Genomic DNA, 15,634 nt, shown 5'->3' with positions numbered 1-15,634 from the left:
AAAAAAAAAAAATTGAGTGCAACAAAAATCCATTTTCTAAACCATGTCTTTACCCAAATACACTTTGATAAACCTATAATAATAATTTATATTTTAGAGCTGTCGAGACTGATTTAGCAGGAAATTACATACATCCTTCATTTGCCCGTGTGTGTTGACGTCATATCCGTACACAGAGACAATAAGCTCCGGCTACTTTAGCGTGTGTATGGTGTGGGAGTAGCTGAAGCTGAAAGTTTGTTTGTGTTACAACGAACGAGAAAAATTGACCATGGATCATTCAAAACGGCAAACCTCTGGGGAATCACTAGTTGTAAAAACAAAGAAACCCTGAACAGAGCAGAGTCTTCAAGCAAAAAGGGAAAGAGACAGAGTCCGTAATAAAACTCGAATCAACATCGGCTTGGCTTTTCAGAGGTGGCGACAACTCCGAGATCTGAAAGGATTTAAAAGCGAATGAGAGATAGCTTTTTTCTTACTCAACAGGTAAAATATTTTATTGATATGGTTTATGTATAATTGTGTAATCACACAACTGTGTGTGTGTAGTGAAATACAATCATTTTAATGTAAGTGGTGCAGAACTTTTAACTTGCTAGCAAGCATGTGTATTTTTTATTATAACGGCAATAATTTATATAAATAAATCCTTTAGTCCTAGGCTAGCCAAGGACATGTGAGTCTTGAAATGATGTTGACCACTGGTTGGTAATTATGACAATCTATAAATTAGTTACTTCCGTGGTCTATTTGGCCAGACTATCCTGCAGTTATAAAAACATAACAACGTTTGACCTTACCAGATTAGCAAACGTTATGTCTTATGTTAACGAACGTTGCCTAAATTTAGTAACGTCATTTATTTCAAAACATCAATGTTTCCAATGTCAAAACAACAGCATAAGATATGGCACTTACCTGCTCAGATGACATGTTTTTGGATATCCGTCTTTTCCTTTCTTTCGTTATTTATTTGTCCATTCATTCTGATAAGATTCCCTGTATCCTTGTCTAAATCGATGCCTCAAACCACATTCATCCACGCAGAGGAACAGAGCCGAACCACAACTTACGTCATTACCATAACAATGTTCTTCCGCAAGACACATGCAGTTTTATTTTTTAACCGCTAGAGGGCCAAAAGTTACATAGTGTAGCTTTAAGTCCTTTTTTGCTAGAAATTCTTCTCCTTTGCCAGTAGGGGGCAAAATGCATGAAGAATGTGAATCACCAAAAACACAAGAAGAAGAATGTGAAAGTTAAAGTGGAGATTGACTGAGCAGGGTGGAGAATTTAGAGTAAAAAAAGACTTAGATATTGATCTATTTCTCACTCACACCTAGTATATCGCTTATCGATTACTTTTATGCTGACTTATGTAAATAATGACTGTCATTGAAATCAAAAGATGGACTGGGATATTCATTAACATGTCTCCTTTTATCTGCGTGTTTCACAGAAGAAAAACAACATGAGGGTGAGCAAACTGACAATTTTCCTTTTTTGATGAACTAATAGGTCTCAGCAGGAGGCAATCTGCCTCCAAAAACCAAGGAAAAGCATCCAAATCTACAGGCATGACATTCAGAGCTGTGTGACAACTCAATAAGGCTATAAACCGGGGAACAGAATTTCCCCTGTGGCTTTGATCGTGACCTCTCTTTGAGGCAACAGACCTATTAATGTCTTTATTAGATTATCCTATTAATCCATAAAAACCGTAAAGGATTTGCACATTAACACCCTCCTAAAACACACTCTCTCTTTCACACACACAAAGAAGTACACCCAAAGTGACACTGCTGACAGTACAAAAACTGATGTACATTGAAAAAGTAAAGGGAACCAGCAGTGTAAAACAAGTCTCTGCTGGAACTGGTTGTGCTCAACTCTGAGGATCATGGTTGCCATGATGCTGACCCTCCTGTTCATTGATGGTGTGCAAATGAAGGCAGACCGGGGGTCGCTGAGGCTCCCTGTCTGAGGTAGCCAGGCCCTGCTCCTCGACCCCTAAACCATGAGGGCTACTACTGCGGGGGTTGCAGCTATCACAGAAGTCCTGCTCCTCAAGCAACCCTCCTTCCAAATGCCCTACTAGCTCTTTCATCTCTTCTTCCTCCTCTCCGTCCCCGGGCCCCTGGCTGCACACACATACCTCAATCCCAGAGTCACCCGTGAAGCGCCTATGACGCCCTGGAGTTTTGTCGTTGATGTCAGGAGAACAGTCCAAGCCTTGCTCTCCAGCTTTAGTCAGATCCTCACTGCTTTGTTTGACCAGGCTGTGTGAGGTAGCACATGCTACCTGCTGGAGTTGCTCGTCCTCTTCTAGGCTGAGGTACGGTTTGTGGGTGTTTCTGGTGGGGCAGTGTGAGGTGGGAGAGTGGGGCTGCTCGATGCATGGCCCTGGGGAACAGTTCTCCGATGCAGAGGCAACAGGGCTGCACTGCAGTGCTGGGCAGAGCTCATCTGGTTGTTCAGAGCACAGGGGGACAGGGCTGGTGGACTGGCCTGGCTGAGAGGCACTGTATGGAGGCGGGGGTGTCGGTGGTCTGTTCTCGACTTCCTCATAGGCAGGTAAGAGGTAGCCAGGCAGAAACCCTGGAGGAGAGGAAGACAGATAATTAGGGATGATTAGTGACTTGCATTTAAAACATAATCTGATCCACTGTGACATCCAAAACAAGCTTTAGTTATCATATACAGTACTGCGCAAAAGTCTTAGGCACATAAGATGTTTCACAAAAGCATTTGTCTTAAGATGGTTATTTATATATTAAGCTTAAGTGTGTCAATAGGAAATATAAATGTTAGACTCCCAAACATTACTTTTGCAAATAGAAAAGATTAGAATAGAAGAACAGGGAGCCCTGCAACAGATGTCATGGCCCCCACAAAGCCCCCCCACTGAACATCGTATCAGTCTGAGATTACATAAAGAGACAGAACAACCAAGAAAAACTGTGTCCAGGTGTGCCTAGGAGAATTGGTGCTGTTTTAAAGGCAAAGGTGGTCACACCGAATATTGATTTAGCTTTTTTTTTTATGTTTCCTGGACTTTATATGATGTTAATTGATAAATGAAAACTAATTATCATTATTTTTGAAGACATCCTCACTATGCAACATTTTTCATAAGTGCCTAAAACTTTTGCACAGTACTGTATGTATTATTATTAAAGGGTTAGTTCAGCCCAAAATGAAAATTCTCTCATCATTTACTCATGTTGTTCCAAACCTGTGTGACCTTCTTGCATCCATGGAACACAAAGGGAGGCACAATGCTGGTCTTAGTCACCATTCACTTTCATTGTATGGAAAAAAGATGCACTGAAAGTCAATGGTGACTGAGGTTAACATTCTGCCTAACATCTCCTTTTAAGTTCCACAGAAGACTGAAAGTCATACAGGTTTGGAACAACATGAGGGTGAGTAAATGACAACAACATTTTCGATTTTGGGTGAACTATCCCTTTAAGAAAAGTGGGTTAGCTGCTAGAAAAGCAGAAGGACAGATAATCGAGTTAGAATGGGGTAGAGGCAGAGTGAGAGAGAGAGTAATAAAGCGGGTACAGACTGAAGTAGAAGGGTAGAGAGGTGTAGTTATGGGCTTCTCTGTAAGCGATGAGGTTGATCTCGTGCTGCCGTTGCTGCTGCTGCAGTCTGTGTTTGGCTCTGCGGTGGTGACACAGGCAGCAGCAGCCCAGAATGATGATGAGTGTCAAGACCAACCAAAACCCTGATGAAAGAACACAAACATGACAACACAGCAATGTTAATCACTATCAGTGAAGCAAATGTCTTCTGTTTACAAACAGTCGCCTGACAAGAAATTTTGTTGGTCAGTTGGTTTCTATTTTCGTCTTGTCATGCTTGGTAGCCAAATTGACCCACAGTGAAATGCCTTTGGTCCAAAGTTCTGTTTGGCTGTGATTTTGTCAGTTCAGCCAGTATTTCAGTGCAGACAGAAAAATTACTTTACGATTGTCCTCGAACCTTTTGTGTCTATTAAGTATGAAATGTATTACCGAGTAGTGACAGATTGATATCTCAGCCAGGCTGATATTTGGCGTGTTTGATGTCCACTTGTCTGAATAACAGAATAATGTTACATCCACCTCGAGTTCGTTTTTAAAATCTATCGACAGCCTTATCATTGGACAGCTGAAGTGGTCATTTTTTATTTTTTTAGTACATTTTCAATAAATATGGGAGTAAAACAAGTGTTTACTTCATTTCAGAAACATCTCTTATACTGGCCACCCTGCTCTCTAGATGTCGGTACAAGCTTTGACACTGAAAAACCCATGGTAGTCGACCACTAATACGGAGCACAAAAATAATAAACTTGCGTCATCTACTTAATTTAAATACAACCAATTTGAAGGTCAACTGGAAAGAAAATCCCACAGTTTAAAAGTTTTCAAATAACATTTACAAAAGGAACACTGGATTACTTTCTGACACTGATTTTTGGAGATCAAGACAAACAATAGTTTTATTGCTGCTTATGATGCACAAAAAAATTTCATATAAAAGAATGGTGTATATGCTTGTGTAACAGACCAAGTTCTTAATGTGGAAAGGAGGAAGCGGAGACCGGGTGAACAATCCACGTCAGACATTTATTGCTGCACTTTTCAGTATCACACAATAAGACACTGCTTTTCAGCAGTAGACAAAAGGTTTGCTTTTCAGCACACACCACACTGACACGCAGACAGCTTTGTGCGTCTCTCTCTTTCGAACTGCGGCTCTGGCTCTACCTTATCCCTCTCCCGGCTGATTGCAATCATTCTCCCCCAGCCGTCCCTCATCGCTCGGCCACGCCCCCGCTCGCCACAACTTGCATAAAAAGCATAATGAGAGAGGAACATATATATCACAAAAACATCAACACTCCTGGCAAACTGTTACTTCTTATTATTGATATCTTTCATAATAAAATATATGAGTTTAAAAAGCAACATAATCACCTAAAATATGTTTGTGCTTTCAAATATTTGGAAAATGCATCTAAACACCAGTGAGCTTTTCGAGTATATTGCTTATATATACATATATATATATATATGTATGTGTGCGTGTGTGTATTTAAATTTCTCTGTTTTGAAATGTCGAGATAGAACAAAACAGACCAGTTTACAGAACCTAAAATGTGGCATCAGATCAGAAGAGAAGAATGTGTTGGACTTTAGGGTGGGACACTCATAAGCCAACGGAAAGAGCTGTTTAAGTCAAAGTCATGTGAGATCCAAGTGTGTGAAACTTTGCCCCAAATAAAGGAAAGAACTTTTCTGGCAGAAGGGGGTCTACTTTTCCTAATAGAGAAATTTAACGCAGCTATTTGCAGGAGCTGACCTGATCTGGTTACACTGCATTTGTGTGCGTTCGGGTCGCACATATTTGGCACATTGCAAAAATCCCAAGTACATCCCCTTGACTCAGCAGATTATGTGCTGTAATTACTGTGGAGATGAGGTTAGTCCTCAGTTTTTAAAATAGATGGTACACCAGAGGGAGAGGGGTAATTTGATAACACAGGAGCATTGCCAATGGGTGTGAATAAGGCAGAAAAACAACTAGATCACGGCCCGACAAAGACACAAACGTAATTACAAATTCATATGAGAAAGTTTCTGTGAGAGATTTGTTTAAGATGAATGGAGCTTCTCCAATCCAACTATGAAATCATTAACTGGTGTCTGTTACGACATAGTAGGTCACTTGTGTTTATTTTTAAAATTACGGAAGTTCCAGTAAGCTGCGTGAAGGAACGCTTAATTCTCATTACTGTTTACGATAACAAAACAATTACTGTGTCAAACATGAGTCTCGAATTGGATGTATTCTTATAAGGCATGCTGCCTCTTGTCCAACCGATGTCTGGCTTATTGAGAACAAATGCAAGTGGCACTTTATACCCCTAAATAACGAAACTCAGTGCCCTTTTGTCAGACATTAGAGTGTCCTGGAATTGGACATAGACACAGACCTAAAGGGTTATCCATATGCAAGTCCAGGAGTGACTGATGGATGCTCCAAAGACTTACTTTCTATGGCAGAATGTTAGGAATTGAGTGCCACTTTCATTGTATGGGGAAAAACATGCAATGAAAGTGAATGTTGACTTAGGCTGTTGTTCTCCTATTGTGATCCACAGAAGAAAGTAAAACATGTTTGGAACAACATAAGGCTGAGTAAATTACAATTTTCACTTTGGAGTGAACTGTACCTTTTAAAAAATCATTACTGTGTGGAGGATTCCAGACACTAGCAAACTAGTCATGATCTTGAGAGATACTTACACCACACTTCATAGTAATAGCTGCAGCACTGGGACTCTCCACAGCAGTGGCCCGAATCACAGATGTAGCTTTGGTTGTTCACTCCGAAACACAACAGCCTGTTCTGCAAAACCAAACACATAGTACACACACACAACATGAGCCTAAATATGATAAAAGGCTTTTGAATCGTTCCACGATGCTAGTGTTGTTAAAGACATCCTGCTCACTGATCACACACACACTCTTTTAGGCTGCTTTCACTTTTTTAAAAAATGGAGAATATAGCATTCAAATAAACCTTACATAACAAAAATGGGAATATTCTTGATGCTTCAAAGGCCATATCAAGTATAAATACAGACGTTTTCAATGCAAGACACAATCAAAACAAAAAAGTAGATAAATGACCTCAACATAAAGTCTGCAGTGACATTAGACTGACTTCATCTACAGATTACTTAAATAAAAAGCACATAAATCACAAATACAATTGAGAGGAGAGGCAAATCACTATGCAATCCCTTGCGTGAGAAGATTGTATTATAAGTAAAGCAAATTAAGTTGCTCTATTGATTTCCTGCATTACCTGTCTAAACCCCTGCAGAAAAGGCATGGTAGGCTTCTGATAGCAAAATCAACAATCAGCTCAGCAGAAACAGAGTTTTATTACACACTGAACTGCAGAGTCCAAGGAAGAAACAGAGGAAGGTCGGGCTTGGGCTACCCTCAACCCGCACATGGTACAGTGCGACATGAACTGCCCCGTTTATTGGCTGGCGGCCTCAGATTAAACACCCTCATGGCATTTCAAGAGTGAGCTGAGCTCTGCCAGGGAATGCAAGTAAACAGGATGAACAGACAAGCGGTCTGACCCTCCTCCCCCTGTCTCACTCCCTCTCACACTCAGACACTATGATGACAACTGCAGGGCTGACAGATGTCTTTTGAGTGTTGAGCTAGATACAACGCACACTTGCAAAAGATTGTGAAATTGAAAGCTTTCCTGATGATGAGCAATGTTTAGTATTCCTAACTTACAGTCAAAATTCCACTGGCTTTCACTTGCGGTCTGTTGAGATAATGATTACTGATAACAAATAGCAAAGAGCATCTATTATGGTTTTTAAACGTGCCTAATTTTGTTTTAAAGGTCTCATACAATAGATGTACATGCATCCAAGGTCAAAAACACTTGAATTTGCTCATAATTTAAATTGCAGCATTACCTTATTTTTCCCAGTGTCAAAAATGACTCGTTCAATGATCCGTTCTAAAGGATTCATTCTAAACTCCTCCTTTCAGAGAGCCTACTCTGCTCTGATTGGTCAGATGTCCCAGTCTGTTGTGATTGGTCTACCGCTTAGTGTAGTGTTTGAGGGTGGGTCAAAGCTGTTCGCAAGCAGCCAATGAAGACCAGGGGAGGGTTTTTTTGTTACCAAATTACTAGGTTAGTACAGGAAGTAAGTCTGGAATTACTAACGACTCGTTTCAGGTGTCCAGAATCAGTTCTTTCTTTTGGGAGTCAATAACTCCATTTGTTGTGCACTTTGATTTTTGAAACTTTGCAGACTTTTTTTACATTCACAAACAGCTATATAACACACTACATGAAAGGTAATATTTGAAAAACCGTAATAGGTGCTCTTTTAGCAAAACCTGAGAGCAGCATTCCAACACAGAAACAGACAGCAACTAGCATAGTGCCAGAAAGTCCATAGAAGTTGCAATTTAACATTGCAAAAGAAAAATGTAATGAAAAACTGCAGATAAAATGCTTTGCAATGCAACACTTCATTCCAGCCCACATAAGAATTATCTATTCCCTTTTTCCCCCACTTTATGAGTTTACAAATTTAACAAAAAACTCCAATTCATTCCTATTAGACTTTCTGTAAAGTTTGTCCGAGCTAGCATCTGTAACCAAAGGGGGAGGGGCTTAGCGAATGGTCAGTTACCTGCCAACTAAATAGCCGATTTTAAGGTGCAGCAAGGGTTTTTTATTGTTTATTTTGAATAGCACATATAAATTACACCTACCACATGACAGACATCACTCTAATAGATGCCCTGAGAAATCACACCTGTGTTTCTGACAGCAACTGTAAACAGCAAGTTACTTGCAGTATGTTAAAAGAGTAGTTCCAAAAATAAAAATTCTCTCATCATTTGCTCACCCTCATGCCACCCCAGATGTATATGACTTTCTTTCATCTGCAGAACACAAAGATTTTTAGAAGAATATCTCAGCTCTGCAGGTCCATACAATACAAGTGAATGGTGACCAGAACTCAAAAGGATAGAGTTGGTTATAGAAGAATGTGAAAGTGGAGATTTACAGTAAAATAAGGGACTTAAATATGGATCTGTTTCTCACCCACACTTATATCACTTCATAAAATATGGATTAAACCACTGGAGTCTTACAGATTACTTCTATGCTGCCTGCCTTTTTGTCCTTTTTGGACCTTCTGAGTTCTGGACACCATTCACTGGCGTTATATGGACCTACAGATCTGAGATATTCTAAGAAATATTTGTGTTCTGCAGAAGAAAGTCATACACATCTGGGATTGCATGAGGATGAGTAAATGATGAGAGAATTTTCATTAAGGGTGAGGTGAATGATCCCTTTAAAGGAGTATTCTGGTTTCAATACAAGTTAAGCACAATCATCAGCATTTGTGGCATATTGTTTATAACCACACATTTTTTATTTTTATTTTTTACTTGTCCCTCATTTATTTAAAGAAAAAGCAAATATTCTGGTTAGAGTATGGCACTAAAAATGGAAGTGAATAGGGGCAAGTCCATAAACATTGAATACACATTGTTTAAAAAGTATAGCCACAAGACAAAATTATTATACATTATTTTAGAGTTATATTCAATGTTACAATTTTGTTGTCATGTCGAAGTAACAGCAATAAACCCTGTAATCTGATTTTATAACACTAAAAACATGTTAACACACACCGATCAGCCACAACATTAAAACCACCTGCCTAATATTGTGTAGGTCCCCCAAGTGCCACCAAAACAGTGCCAACCCGCACCTCAGAATAGCATTCTGAGATGCTATTCTTCTCACCACAATTGTACAGAGCGGTTATCTGAGTTATCGTAGACTTTGTCAGTTCGAACCAGTCTGGCCATTCTCTGTTGACCTCTTTCATCAACAAGGTATTTCCGTCCACAGAACTGCCGCTCACTGGATGTTTTTTGTTTTTGGCACTATTCAGAGTATATTCTAGAGACTGTTGTGTGTGAAAATCCCAGGAGATCAGCAGTTACAGAAATACTCAAATTAGCCCATCTGGCACCAACAATCATCCACGCGATTATCTAATCAGCCAATCGTGTGGCAGCAGTGCAGTGCATAAAATCATGCAGATACGGGTCAGGAGCTTCAGTTAATGTTCACATCAACCATCAGAATGTGGAAAAAATTTGATCTCAGTGATTTGGACCATGGCATGATTGTTGGTGTCAGATGGACTGGTTTGAGTATTTCTGTAACTGCTGATCTTCTGGGATTTTCACATACAACAGTCTATAGAGTTTACTCAGAATGGTGCCAAAAACATCCAGTTAGTGGCAATTCTGTGGACAGAAATGACTTGAGAGAGGTCAACAGAGAATGGCCAGACTGGTTTGAACTGACAAAGTCCACGGTAACTCAAATAACCACTCTGTACAATTGTGGTGAGAAGAATAGTATCTCAGAATGCTATACTGAGATGCGGGTTGGCACTGTTTTGGCGGCACGAGAGGGACCTACACAGTATTAGGCAGGTGGTTTTAATGTTGTGGCTGATCGTTGTGTATACCTATAATGTATTAATGTAACAGACTGGCTTCATTCACTTCCATTGTAAGTGCCACACAGTAACTGTGATTTTTGATCTTTTAAATAAATGAGAGGCGAGTCTAAATGATTTTTTTTCCTTTTTTGTGGTAATCAACATTATGCCACAAAAGCTGTCGATTGAACTTATATTGAAGCCAGAACATTCCTTTAGGTTCTAGTGCCATAATGTACTTAATTAGTGGTGAAAATACTTGAAATGAAATTGAAATGTGTAAAATGCATAGGCTGTGTTTGTTAAATGTTTTCTCTTCGAATGATTGGTGTTGAATGTGTGTTTGAGGGGGTCACTTCATTCAAAAAGGGCTCCCTTGAAGAAAAAGGTTGGGAAACACTGACTTTAACCAACATAACAGTGACAAATTCAAGCCAGTCCATCTTCTAATAAAAAATGGGACTGTTGAAGTAGCCTTGTGCGAAAACATGTAGTTTCTCTCATGTTAGCAGCAGACAAGATTTGACATCAGCAGCTTAACTATTTCACATTGTAGGCCACTTGCATTAAAGGAATAAAAAATAAAAATTCTCTCATCATTTACTCACCCTTATGCCATCCCAAAAGTGTATGACATTCATCTGCTGAACTCAAATGAAGTTCTATACAACGCAAGTGAATGGGTGCCAAAATTTTGAAGCTCTAAAAAAACAAAAATCACATAAGTCAGCAAAAAAGTAATCCAGAAGACTCTAGTGGTTAAATCAATGTCTTCAGAAGCAATATGATTGTAGTGGGTGAGAAACAGAACAATATTTAAGTCCTTTTTTTACTAAAAATTATTCTCCCTGCTCAGTCAATCTCCACTTTAACTTTCACTTTCTTCTTTTTGTGTTTTTGGTGATTCACATTCTGCATGTATATTGCCCCCTACTGGGAAGGGATAAAAATTTCTAGCAAAAAAGGACTTAAATATTTATCTGTTTCTCTCCACACCTATCATATCACTTCAGAAGATTTGATATGGATTACTTCTATGAAGCCTTTATGTGCTTTTTGGAGCATCAGAATTTTGGCACCCATACACTTGCATTGTATGGATCTATAGAGCTGAAATATTCTTCTAAAAATCTTCATCTGAGTTCTGCAGAAAAAAGTCATATATACACTATATTGCCAAAAGTATTCGCTCACCCATCCAAATAATTGAATTCTGGTGTTCCAATCACTTCCATGGCCACAGGTGTATAAAATGAATCACCTAGGCATGCAGACTGCTTCTACAAACATTTGTGAAAGAATGGGCCGCTCTCAGGAGCTCAGTGAATTCCAGCGTGGTACTGTGATAGGATGCCACCTGTGCAACAAGTCCAGTCGTGAAATTTCCTCGCTACTAAATATTCCACAGTCAACTGTCAGTGGTATTATAACAAAGTGGAAGCGATTGGGAATGACAGCAACTCAGCTACGAAGTGGTAGGCCACATAAAATGACAGAGCGGGGTCAGCGGATGCTGAGGCGCATAGTGCGCAGAGGTCGCCAACTTTCTGCAGAGTCAATCGCTACAGACCTCCGAAGTTCATACGGCCTTCAGATACCCCAAGAACAGTGCATAGAGAGCTTCATGGAATAGGTTTCCATGGCCGAGCAGCTGCATCCAAGCCATACATCACCAAGTGCAATGCAAAGCGTCGGATGCAGTGGTGTAAAGCACGCCGCCACTGGACTCTAGAGCAGTGGAGACACGTTCTCTGGAGTGACGAATCACGCTTCTCCATCTGGCAATCTGATGGACGAGTCTGGGTTTGGCGGTTGCCAGGAGAACGGTACTTTTCTGACTGCATTGTGCCAACTGTGAAGTTTGGTGGAGGGGGGATTATTGTGTGGGGTTGTTTTTCAGGAGCTGGGCTTGGCCCCTTAGTTCCAGTAAAAGGAACTCTGAATGCTTCAGCATACCAAGAGATTTTGGACAATTCCATGCCCCCAACTTTGTGGGAACAGTTTGGGGATGGCCCCTTCCTGTTCCAACATGACTGCGCACCAGTGCACAAAGCAAGGTCCATAAAGACATGGATGAGCGAGTTTGGTGTGGAAGAACTTGACTGGCCTGCACAGAGTCCTGACCTCAACCCGATAGAGCACCTTTGGGATGAATTAGAGCGAAGACTGCAAGCCAGGCCTTCTTGTCCAACATCAGTGTCTGACCTCACAAATGCGCTTCTGGAAGAATGGTCAAAAATTCCCATAAACACACTCCTAAACCTTGTGGAAAATCTTCCCAGAACAGTTGAAGCTGTTATAGCTGCAAAGGGTGGGCCGACGTCATATTAAACCCTATGGATTAAGAATGGGATGTCACTTAAGTTCATATGTGTCTAAAGGCAGATGAGCGAATACTTTTGGCAATATAGTGTATCTGGGATGGCATGAGGGTGAGTAAATGATGAGAATTTTTATTTTTGGGTGAACTATCCCTTTATCATTCTACCTACATTCCCTCAGAGACAACAACTTTAAAGAACAAACTGCCCACTCCATGTTATTTTCATTCTCTGACCTTGACCTAACACCTGTCACAACAGAAAGAAGAGGAGCACCTCCCTATATACACGCCTTTCACAGTCAAGGCAAGAGTGAAAGCACAAAGATTCAAAACAGCTTCGATCCGTCATCATAGAACCTTTTAGATATGCGAGTTTCCTTGACACAGAGGCCGGCTAGTAAACATACTTTGATTCATACATACTACATCTCCTGTTAATCACAGTCATCTCTACAATTCAAAACTTATATCTTATCAGTAATTATGCCAGCTGTAGTAATTGTAGAAGGTCTTTAATTTTTCTTGTCAATGATATTGCTGGCAGTTTTTGAATTGCTCTGGTCCGATAAGAGATCCAAGTGAAAACTATTATGGTGTGAATTGTTAACTTTATTACATTAAACCATACAAACAATTACTAAGAATAAAGCAACATCTGCCAAAAGACAAGGCTATCGATCAATGATGAAAACACCATTGTTTCTTTAACACATACCAAGGTGAGAATGGGGAAAAGAGATAGGTTAATGATTTGGTAACTGTACTATCTCAGATTTCACACATATCATCACAACCTTTCACAGGATTCAATTTAACAACAACCTAATTCACACTCAAAGTAATGTAAGGGACTCAGGTCTGTTGCAGCTAAACTTGATTGAAGTTGTTCAGATCAGCCCTCCAGGTTGACGTCTCCTCTTCTGCCTAAACTATGTGCCTGCTAAACACTGCCTATTTTGATCAAGAGTACCAAAAAGATAAATGTCGCATGTAAAAAGTACAATCTTTGTTGACGTTACTGTGAAAACGTACACGAAGGCTGTGTCTCAAATCTAGAGTGCTGCCTATTTAGACAGCATTTTTAGGCATCCTAAGCGCGATTAAACGCGCCTTTATTGCCCAAAAATGCTGTCTAGTTAGGCAGCTCACTGGGGTTTGAGACGCAGCCACAGTCTGCCGCCTAGGCTAATTATGCTAACAGTGTGTTTACCTCGGTCACCGCTGCCTCCACTGACACCGAACCGACTGGTCCAATAACCGCGTTACTTACAAACAACCCCATGCCCAGTCTTATATACTCGACCCCCCACATTCCGCCCTTCCCCGTGGCTTTAGAAACATCTGCGACACGGTAGGACATTCAGCTAGCCTGCGAGCTAGCTTCAGTTCCGTCTCTTTCTTCTTTCTTTTTAACTCTCTCTCAAACTCTGAAAGTCTAAGAAGCTCCGCCCCTTGCAATGGACTGCTGTTATTGGTCCGTTCAAGCGAACACTTCCAGGTTTGACAAATTGCAGTGGCTGATTTATCTGTCGTTTAAAAAGCGACGTCATCGCCAAATAGGGCGTGACTTTGTTGTTTTTCACCAGCTGAGATCAAGAAATCAGCTGACATTGAATTTAAAGGGACAGGAAATAACATATTTCCCTGAAAGAAAGAAAGAAAAAAAAAAAAGAAAAGAAAGAAAGAAAGAAAGAAAGAAAGTAACTACATAAATAGTACAATTGACTTGGTTTATTCATAACTGAATACATTCCATGCATGTTATCCATGCAGGTTTTGGGAATAAATAATTAATGATTGTCAGTATGGACCTATTTATCAATTTGTGTCCTCCTGTTTTCAAAGCTGTATTGCAGCAGAGCCTGCACTGTTTTAGAAAGAGTATGACACATGATTTAAAATGCAGTTAATGTGGTTAATGCAGTGGGAGCAGATTATAGCAAATAATAATAAGACAGTTCTGTCATAATTTACTCACCCTTATGTTGTTCTCGAGTTTCCTTCAGCCCGTATTGACTTTTTTCACTGACGTTACTTTTTCCTCGCAGCCGCCATATTTGTGACCATTAGTGGGAGGAAGCAATGGCTGTGAATGAAAAACACCCGTGAAACAATATCAAGAAAAACATTAAAACATTGCTTTTAATCCTTGCCAAGTCCCAGGAAAAGTGTATACAGGTCTTAAGTCAGAACAAATATTGCCAAACTTGACTCTCGTGGACATTTAAATATGTTTTGCCAATGATTTATCTCCGTACACTGGCGAGTCTGATGTTTGACCAGCGAGTACACACGCCTACCGGTATATCACCATAAACATCTATCATTCAGAAGTTACAAATGTTTTTGTGTTGTTTTCTGTTCTGATTTGGTCACAATATTATGAAACTTCTGTGATGATTACATCTGTATGAAAGTTAGAGCTACTTTTATCTCATGAAAAATACACAGTAAGCAACCGAGGCATATATGTAAGTGTATACTGTATCACTAATATGTTTACATTGTAATCTGGTGATGTGAATAAAGTGTGTGCTTCATAATCTTATGATGCCTTGTTTATTGGCTAACATTGGTATATATACACATTAAATGTATAGAACTGTATATTGACATTATAGTGCTTTTTACACATTTAAATGTGTTACAAATATGACATACCTTTATACCAAATCAAATCAAATCAAATCACTTTATTGTCACACAGCCATAAACACAAATGCAATGGTGTGTGAAATTCTTGGGAGCAGTTCCGATCAACATAGCAGTTGTGACAGTAATGAGACATAGATGAGACATATACCAATTTACAATAACATCAAATTAACACAGCACAATTTAAACGTCTGATATACACATAATTACACACAACAATATACAAATAATAACATACACTGTACAGTAAACAATACACACAATATAGATACACATTATTCAATAAAAGTAAAAAATAAAAAATATATAAAAAAGTATATATAGTAGTATATATAGCTGTTAAGAGAGAATATAATATAATAATAATATAATTTATGACAGTCCGGTGTGAGATATAAGAGTAAGAGTAGTAATAATAATAAAGTGCAGTGCTGATGTATTTTGATCGTGGGAGATCAAGAGTTCAAAAGTCTGATTGCTTGGGGGAAGGAGCTATCATGGAGTCGGCTGGTGCGGGTCCTGATGCTGCAATACCGCCTGCCTGATGGTAGCAGTGAGAACAGCCCATA

The 15,634-nt window shown here is 39.6% G+C and overlaps 1 protein-coding gene across 5 annotated transcripts; it reads right to left on the bottom strand.

The window, feature by feature from the left end:
* Positions 1 to 4: 4 nt before the first annotated feature.
* On the bottom strand, positions 5 to 14,452 carry LOC127413876 (WW domain binding protein 1-like). Of its 5 annotated transcripts, none has more exons than XM_051651413.1 (5): positions 14,389 to 14,452; positions 6,306 to 6,408; positions 4,712 to 4,842; positions 3,575 to 3,736; positions 5 to 2,598 (listed from the first exon to the last, which is right to left on the bottom strand). In XM_051651413.1, exons 3-5 carry the CDS (start codon positions 4,812 to 4,814, stop codon positions 1,886 to 1,888), a joined length of 978 nt encoding a protein of 325 aa, XP_051507373.1. In that variant the 5' UTR covers positions 4,815 to 4,842; positions 6,306 to 6,408; positions 14,389 to 14,452; the 3' UTR covers positions 5 to 1,885. The 5 variants fall into 5 exon arrangements, with proteins under 5 accessions (XP_051507373.1, XP_051507374.1, XP_051507375.1 ...); XM_051651414.1 differs by lacking the exon at positions 14,389 to 14,452 and adding an exon at positions 13,621 to 13,665; XM_051651415.1 differs by lacking the exon at positions 14,389 to 14,452 and adding an exon at positions 6,874 to 6,912.
* Positions 14,453 to 15,634: the final 1,182 nt, after the last annotated feature.

The sequence above is a fragment of the Myxocyprinus asiaticus genome, chromosome 23, assembly GCF_019703515.2.
Source record: "Myxocyprinus asiaticus isolate MX2 ecotype Aquarium Trade chromosome 23, UBuf_Myxa_2, whole genome shotgun sequence".
Classification (NCBI taxonomy): domain Eukaryota; kingdom Metazoa; phylum Chordata; class Actinopteri; order Cypriniformes; family Catostomidae; genus Myxocyprinus; species Myxocyprinus asiaticus.
The sequence above is the reverse complement of the archived record's forward strand: the minus strand, read 5'-3'. Positions and strand labels throughout refer to the sequence as shown.